The following is an 8,842-nucleotide window of genomic DNA, read 5'->3' on the forward strand; positions in this document are numbered from 1 at the left end:
CATCTAAAATACGAACACAACCCTAGAGAACTGCACAACTCCTTCACTGTCTGCAGGGGTTTAAAGGACTCAACTTCGGCAGTTTTCTGGGGATCCGGCATTACACCATCACCATTGACAAGGTGTCCTAGCACCAGCTCTTAGCGCTCTCCAAAGCGGCACTTTTTCCAGTTTAGAATTAGGGCGGCGTTGTGCAGACAATTCAAGACGCGTACTATACGGTCATTGTGTTCAAGGACTTCTCAAATATGACAACATCGTCCAGATAGCAAAGACAAATGTCCCATTTTAAGCCGCGCAAAACTGGGTCCATAAAGCGTTCAAATGTGGCAGGTGCATTGCACAGCCCGAATGGCATAACATTAAACTCATAAAGGCCATCTGGCATTACGAAGGCTGTTTTTTTTTTATTCGCAGGGTCCATTGAAATTTGCCAGTAGCCAGATATGAGATCAAGACAAGAAAAATAGGACCCACTAGAGAGGCAGTTGAGGGCATTGTCTATGCGAGGAAGAGGATAGACGTCCTTTCTCGTAACAGAATTTAGACGCCGGTAATCGACGCAGAATCGCCACGAACCGTCTTTCTTGCGTATGAGAATAACAGGGGCAGCCCAGGTGCTAGATGACTCCTGTATCACCTTCTTCCGTAACATGTCCTCCACTTGCTCATGAATGACTTTGCGCTCAGATGGGGACACGCGATATGGCTTTTGACGAATGGGACGAGCCGAACCAGTGTCGATGGTATGATGGTAAGTCAAACATAGGCAAAAAGGGTAGAAGAATATCCACAAGAGTATGGCGTTGAGGTGAGCTGAGATCGGCGCTGATCATGCGGAAGATCGAAGACCCAGCACCTCCACCAAGTTGTTACGTTTAAATAAGAAAGAGGGGGTTTATTTACAGTGCTACGCAGCAGTGGGACAAGGGGAAGCCTACTAGCCCCAGACACCAAAGCTTCTTCCTCTTCTTCTGCCACACCAGTACAATCCTTTCTCGTCAGTAGCGTGACAATACATTGACTCTATGGAGTGCGTGATGGTGCCATGGCAAGGTCCGGATTTTCAGGCAGGTCCGAAATATTGGTTGGCAACTTTATAGCGGTCAGGGAATTCATAGGCCTTTACGTTGGGGCCACATCTAGGAATTTCCATCACAGGCAGCCCTGACTTTCTCATTGTTTGCCTCAGCACGAGGCAGTGACTTCATGGGTGAGGAGAATGGCATATTCACCCCTGTGTGTGCTATGCCACTGGCATGCGCCTCACACAGCCATTTGCTGCCTTGTGCATGTCCCACCACCTTGTTGCACGTTCCATGTGCCCATAATGAACTGCACTCTGGTGTATGCTACGGGTCCATTGCCTCTGAAACAGTACTTTCTCCAATATTCTAGTGTGTCATCTTTGTGAGTGCAGTTATTAGTCGATATAACAGAGTCAGTAAAATCTGTCATTTACTTCGTTAAACTGAAATGTCGCAACATCAAAATTTGTTATCTGGCATGCGGAGAACCCTCCAGAACATTTCACAGACCATTCAAAGTGAAAGCCTTGAATTGTGGTGTAATTATGCATTATGTGCGTGATGGGGACGACGCGGACATATCATCACCTCCCACTTGAACTTTCTGATCGTGTCGCTGCTTCGAAGCCGCGCTCCGCTACTGCCTACATTTTTACGTCTGCCATGCGCTATTCATCTGTCTTCTGGGCAGCGCATCTTCACACACGCGCTCTTGTGCACGCCTCAGTACATGCTCCTCTCAGCTTTCTGCACTCATGGCACAATTTTTCCAGTGGTTCATTTTGAGGCAGCAACGAAATTTCACTACATTGAAAGTGCGATAAAATTTGCTTTGTTATACTGTGGCTAAAAATATGTGGTATTCTATGGACACAAAGTTGTGAAAACCAAATTACTTTGCTACATTGAGGTTTACCTGTATTTGACCCAAATTTAAAAGCTTTGCGTGAGGCTGATAATTTACAAACTTTTAGTAGTGCTCCTGGTCAGCGCACGTAACCACACGTAACCCATAGGGCACAAACCTCCCATGTGACATCATCGGAATTTGCTGGTTACGTCATATCGGGGCTTGGTGGGGCAGTATCACGGCTTGTTTTCATTTTGTAGCGTTAGCTACACTGGCCAAGGTGCTGGAGAGCCATGCTGCGTGAGAGAAGCAGTGACATCACACGGCAATGGAGCTGGCGCACCAGAGCCGTGCACTGTGCCACCACCACGTGCCCGCCTCGCCGGTCTGCGCATTCCAGCTAGAAATAACCAGCTGAACCTTAGCTAACGTTATGTATATCTTGGCAAAGCTGAGCTAAGCCACTACCAATTTTTTTTCTTGTACACCGGTGCAGCTGAACCTTAGATAACGTTATGTATACCTCTGCATAGCCAAGCTAAGCCACTACCAATTTTTTTTTCTTGTACACCGGTGCATTGTGTTAAAGGGCAGCTGCATCACTTTTTAAAAAGAAAGAGTTCAGAATACAGATATACAGTTTACGACCCCCTGAACACGAATACGACTAAATTTAGTCATAAGTGACCGCAGACTACTTTTTAATCAGAAAAACGTGCACCAATGCCGTGGGGCGTATTGAAAGTGGCGCTCTTGCCAGTGATTGGTCAAGCGCGCCGTGACGTCAATGATGGCGTGCCATTCAGTGGTAGCGGCGGTCCAAGCAATTGCACATGCACACACGTGCTTTTCTGTGGATGTATGCTGCTGAACATGCAACGATCACGCTGCTCAGGGGAATATGATATTGAGCCATACTTGTTCGAACCAGCGGCGGCTTCGGAACAAGGTGACACTGGCGGCAGCGGCGACATGACGAGAGAGGAGACAGCGCTGACCTTTTCCCGCATGGGAAATTCACACTGGCACGTACCGCTGCGCTGCACTGCTGTAGGCGCCTGTGATCCGCTCTCAATTGAACATATCTGCGTTACTCGTGCCCTAAATCTTCTGCCAGACTCGAACGAAGCAGTGTCACGTCAATGCGCTTGATGTGACGATTGTAAACAAATGAACTCATCCAGACGAGCCATCGCCCCAGTTTTGTTGCGTGAATTTAGTCATTTATACGTCAGCAAGAGCAGCAAAAGTCATGCTCTCAGCTCCCGCAACCTCGAGTATGTATACATTTTAATCTGGCGGGATTTAGCAAATTAACGCGGGAGCGCGGTATCGACGAGAAGCCAGGCTCTCGTCGATGCTCTCATTGCCTCTAGGCTGTAGTACATTGCAAAAGATGTTCACACTCTTACATTTTGTGCTATACTGACATTTTGGAAGTCCGTTCCACAAATATAAGACAAGCTGAAAAGAAACATTCGACATGTCTTATATAATGCAGTTGTATACTTCGTTTTGCCTCCACCGAATCGCGGCTTGGCATTCGTGCGCTGTGTGATGTCGGTGCGCGTTGAGGATCCCCAGGTGGTCGAAATTACGCCCCTTTCTCTCTTTCTGCTTTCACTCCCACCTTCCTCCTTTCTCTTATGGAGGGTTCAAGTGTCCACAGAACAAGTGTCACGAGACTACGCCTTTCCTTTCCTGTGAACCAATTATTATGATATTTTACTGTGACACTGTGGTATAAATGCATGCTGTGCTCTTAGATGATTTGTTATAACTTATAATTTGTATCCATGAAAAATTAGCTGAGCTTGTGTTGACCTTTATTGGGATAGATGTGTTTCGGCCCCTTAGCTTTTCAGCATGGACAGGAAAAGTGCTCATTAAAGGGAAGCTGCACCGGTTTTAGAATTTGATGCGCTTCAGAGGGTCGAATCTGCAGGGTTTGTATGTTAAGTATACGAAATATTTTGGCTTTAGATTTTGAAATAGTGACGTAATCATCGATTAAAGTTGCTACCGCGTTCAGGCTTCTCCGCAGTGCACAGCGCTGGAGGGGGGATGTCAGTAGCAAGACGACAGGAGTACGACAGGCGGTAGTGACGTCAAGGACGGCGTCTGCCTCTCTTCCGCTTCTATTGCCCGACCAGGCCGTGCATCGCCTGTCGCTTGCAGGCTACGCAGTGCAACCGTTTTCTTGTCTCGCGCTTGTTTTCTTCTTGCGAACTTTACCGCAAGCTTTTTCCGTGCATCTTGCACCGTTCTTCACGAAAAGAACGACCATGCCGTGGTTCTGCGCAGCCTATGGCTGCACGAACATTGGCGGCCGAGAGGATGTCGTGTTTCATAAATTCCCAAAGGAGCGCAAGCTATCGGCGCAGTGGGTTGCCGCGGTCAAGAGGAAGGGTTTCAAGCCTACAAAATCGTCCGTGACCTGCTCAGATCATTTTCGCGACAGTGACTATCACCAAAGCTTGTCGTTGATGCGATCTTTTGGGATACCGATCAAATCTGTGCGATTTAAAACCGGTGCTGTGCCTTCTGTCTTCGCACACAAGAGCACCTCTCCGCTGCCAAGAGCTGCTTTCGCAAAAAGAAGAAAACTCTAAGAGGCCCAATACATCATATTGCTCTTCTGTTCTGTTTGTTTTTTTTGTTCTGTGGGGCAGATGGGTGGCCGGGCAGATGAAGGCACAGGTGAAAGTAAAACTATTCAGCATTGGCGCCCGCTGACGCGGCTGGAAAACTGTGAGAAGTAATGTCAGAGAGTAGGACGTCTTTTCTTTTTTTTTTTTTTAAGAGGAGGGAGTGGGCAATTAGTGGAACGTGAGGAGTGCCATACCTTCTCCACGCGCTCATGCATAGCCAGGAACCCCAACGCCGCACCCAGTGCACGAAGTGCGCGCCGTGCTTCGTAACTTGAACCGGGAGAACGTGAACGACCGCTCTAGCCGCGCGCGTCGGACTGGGGCGCGTTATATATCTCTGTCAATGGAACAAGGACACACGCTAGACTTGCAACTGAATTTTACTCCGAAGAGGATGCGTTTATGCATTTTTTTATCTTCCTTGGTTGCACCTGGATGAAGATAAAAAAAATGCGTATAAACTCGTTCTTTCCGGAGTAAAATTCAGTCGCAAGTCTAGTGTGTGTCTCGTCCCCCTACCTTCTGTGTTCATCTTTCTTTTGAGCTACCCACTGTCAGACTCATTTCAGCAACTATCCCAATTAAGAAAAGAAATCGGGGCAGCTTGATGTCTGTGGTCGAAGTCACAATGTTAAGCGCAGCTAAATGAAGTGCGCTAAACTTGCGACATGGCAGCGCGTGACTGCCGATAGCTGTCCTAGCGTTTCGGTATTTTTACCGGTGTTCTAAATGGGATTACGCGCGCGCAGCAAGGCAGCGGCCTGGCTTCTCGTCAATACCGTGCTCCCGCGTTAATTTGCTAAATCCCACCAGAATAAAATGTGTGCGTACTCGAGGTTGCGGGAGCTGAGAGCATGACTTTTGCTGCTCTTGTTGACATATAAATGACTAAATTCACGCAACAAAACTGGGGTGATGGCTCGTCTGGATGAGTTCATTTGTTTACAATCGGCACATCAAGCGCATTGATGTGACACTGCTTCATTCGAGTCAGGCAGGAGATTTAGGGCACGAGTAACGCAGATATGTTCAATTGAGAGCGGATCACAGGCGCATACAGCAGTGCAGCGCAGCGGTACGTACCAGTGTGAATTTCCCATGCAGGAAATGGTTAGCGCTGTCACCTCGCTCGTCATGTCGCTGCTGCTGCCAGTGTCACCTTGTTCCGAAGCCGCCGCTGGTTCGAACAAGTACGGCTCAATATCATATTCCCCTGAGCAGCGTGATCGTTGCATGCTCAGTGGCATACATCCACAGAAAAGCACTTGCATGCATGTACAATCACTCGGACCGCCGCTAACACTCAATGGCACGCCGTCATTGACGTCACGGCGCGCTTGACCAATCAGAGACAAGAGCGCCACTTTCAAAACGCTCCACGGCACTGGTGCACGTTTTTCTGATTAAAAAGTGGTTTGCGGTCACTTATCGCTAAATTTAACGTCGTATTCGTGTTCAGGGGGTTGTAAACTATATATCTGTATTCCGAACTCTTTTTTTTTTTTTTTTTTAAGTGATGCAGCTGCCCTTTAAGTACTATTTCAGTCAAATCGCCATGTGCACTGTGTGATAAAGAGCTTTGGCAGAGTAAATAGGTACTTCATTCATACTAAAGTAACTTTTCTGACTTTCCAGTGATCTGACTTGTGCTCGTGGTAAGAACGACTACAAATGGTGATGAAAAGAAAGTGTGAGACTTGTCTTAGCTCCTTTAGTGCATTTGAGTCGGCGCTTCAGGCATTACATTCTCACTTAGTGTTAGTAGTAGCTCGAAGCACTGGCTCTATTTGGAAAGTGTGTGGTGAGGGGAATGAGATAGTGTTTCATCCTGACACTCAAATTATAATATGCCTCAATAAATACAGCCTGTGTAGCGTGTGGCAAAAGAAGAAAACTCTATCATTGGACAGAGTCACTGTGTCTTACTTGCATGCTAAATCTGTAGTTGTGACCAGCCATACATTAAGTGTCTTGGCTGCAAGCAGTGCATGCTGTGTTGACGAGTTTTATGAGATCGTTAATGTTTGATGTTAGGCCTGGTTAGTCTCAATTTTGTGTGATAGGCAGTCTGGAATTCTAAAAATTAACATTAAGGATTGCAAGCAGTTCCATAGGAAGTGTAGTGTGCAGAAAGTACACACATGGCTTTGCAGACCTCATACTCTGAACATGCCTTAATTTATTTATTTACTTATTTATAGATGCTGCAATAAGCACATGGTGATTTTAGCATGGTGTTATAAGTGCGGTTAAAAGCAAAACAATAGTATGTACATCAAAAAAAATGCACTAAGTACTGATTTTACAATAGAAAGCAGAATAATACTCAAGGCACAGCTGGCCTCAATTCAACGACGAATAAATATGTACTGAGCTTTTTGAAGTTGAAGATGCAATTTTTAACTCGGTCTGAAGCAAAGCTTTGGGCTCTCTTCAGCTTATAAATGGCACTTGTTTAGTGCAATATTGCAGTGATTGAATGATACCCTGCGTCAGTAGAATTGATTGGGATCAACAAATACTTTAGAGCAATGGAAACGAGCTTCATTCATCATATCGCTGAAATGAGAGGGTGTAGAGAGCATTTTGCTAAACGACGTGGAATGTCATAACTATCGCCATCGCGGTTGGGCTAATTTGCTCAAGCAGGTAGAGAAAGGTAATGGATTATGCCAAGGTGTCAGTGGATTGTATAACTAATTATATACTGTTGCAGCCTTCACAAAAATTTGCACCGCTACATCAGTTACATTCTAATAATGCTCTCGCTTCCCTTCATGGCTTCTGTAAAAAAGTGAAATAAACTTAAAGAGAACAAGAGCACTGTGTCTGCTGGTGCACAGTTTTATGAAATATGTGTTTATGCTCACATTTTTGAACAAATTTTACAGAATCAGATTTACAGTATTCCGGTCCCCTGACCTGGAATACTGTAAATTAGATTAAACTACATGACATGGCATTCTTCTTTCTTTGCAGGCTGTGGTGCAGTTTAAGGCGTGAGGGGCAAGTGGAACTCTACTGCCAAGTGACTACAAGTGCGTATGAGAAGGGGTGCATCATTTCATCCATCATTGTCAACTGTGTACAGCAGATAGAAAATATACCGCAAATCATGGGTATCACTTGTCAACCTTTGTGGACTCCCATATTCGGAGTCCTCGCTTTGGTAGGCATGAAATGTTAATTTCGGCATGCTTTTGTGTCACGTTTCTGAGCTGCTCTGAATTCCACTGCATTGCGTGGTGCTACCACTGGTTGGTGACACTAGGGCAGAGCTCTGCATTACTAGTAACTGATTACTTTAATGAATTGCATTTTCTGCAAATTTCATGATGCGTCAGTTACCTTTTCCTTGGGGTAATAATTTTGGTAGTGCAACTATTTTGTTTCAGCATTCAATTACTAATAATCTGTGTATTAAAAAGTGAGTCGTAAAAGTGGAAAGAAAATGCTGTAATAGTAATAAATTACTGTTCTGACATTACCTTGCTGAGTAACTCAGGGGATGAACTGCAAAGAATGATTGATCACCTAGACAAGGAAAGTAGAAAGGTAGGCGTGAAAAACAATATGCTGAAGACTAAGCAGTGGTGTAACTGCTGCGCCAATTGCGCCAAACTAGAAATCCTGCTACATGCTGCTACAAAATAGATTTTTTGCCTACTTCTGCTCCATGCCTGCTCCGAAAGTCGCTGAATAACTCTGCCGACAGTGAAACCGAACTGTCGCGAAACCGAAACTGACTTCTGCTGGCGACACTGTGCAAGGCGGAAGAATATTTTTGCAGATCCTGGGCAGACAATCACGTGACAGAAAATTGACTTTGTCTACGTCACTTCTGCGTCTCCTGTCGGTGTTTCTTTTTTTTGTTCTTTTGTCGATCTACTGGGAAGGAGTCAGAGGGGGCTGCAAGATATCTCTCAAATCCAATTCGTGGGGAGGGTGAAAGGATAGGCTGGCGGGCTGGCCGTCGAAGGGTCCAAGCACATTCAAACGCATGACAGCTTCGAGCTGCCCTGAGCGCTCACTTGATTTGCGCGCGCTTGTGTGTGTGTGTGTGCGCGTGTGCGTGCGTGTGTGTAAAAAGGATGTGCAAGCAGGCGGTTTCAAATGAGTGACGGTTTGGAACTGCCCTCGGCAATGCACAGCTAGGGCAGTATGCTCGCTTGCTTCCTTTTTTTTTTTCGTACCAGTGAGGTGGCTGCGATGGCCTGACTAGCAGCGGAGTGAGCGCTAAGGATTTGACTGCTTCTGTGCGCGCACACTAGACTCTGTTGGTAGCTTTTGTATTCCAAATGTTCAAACATCAA

The 8,842-nt window shown here is 46.0% G+C and overlaps 1 protein-coding gene across 1 annotated transcript in view; it reads left to right on the forward strand.

Annotated features, from left to right (window-relative positions):
• LOC146200488 (COMM domain-containing protein 8-like) overlaps positions 1–8,407 on the forward strand; it is a 33,704-nt gene extending 25,297 nt beyond the window's left edge. The window contains exon 5 of the mRNA XM_084595533.1: positions 7,509–8,407. Within this exon, the coding sequence (XP_084451659.1) occupies positions 7,509–7,532 (24 nt within the window). The 3' untranslated portion in view covers positions 7,533–8,407. The remainder of the gene's footprint in view (positions 1–7,508) is intronic.
• The last annotated feature ends 435 nt before the right edge of the window (positions 8,408–8,842 follow it).

The sequence above is a fragment of the Amblyomma maculatum genome, chromosome 2, assembly GCF_055883805.1.
Source record: "Amblyomma maculatum isolate TAMU_Amacu chromosome 2, ASM5588380v1, whole genome shotgun sequence".
Taxonomy (NCBI): domain Eukaryota; kingdom Metazoa; phylum Arthropoda; class Arachnida; order Ixodida; family Ixodidae; genus Amblyomma; species Amblyomma maculatum.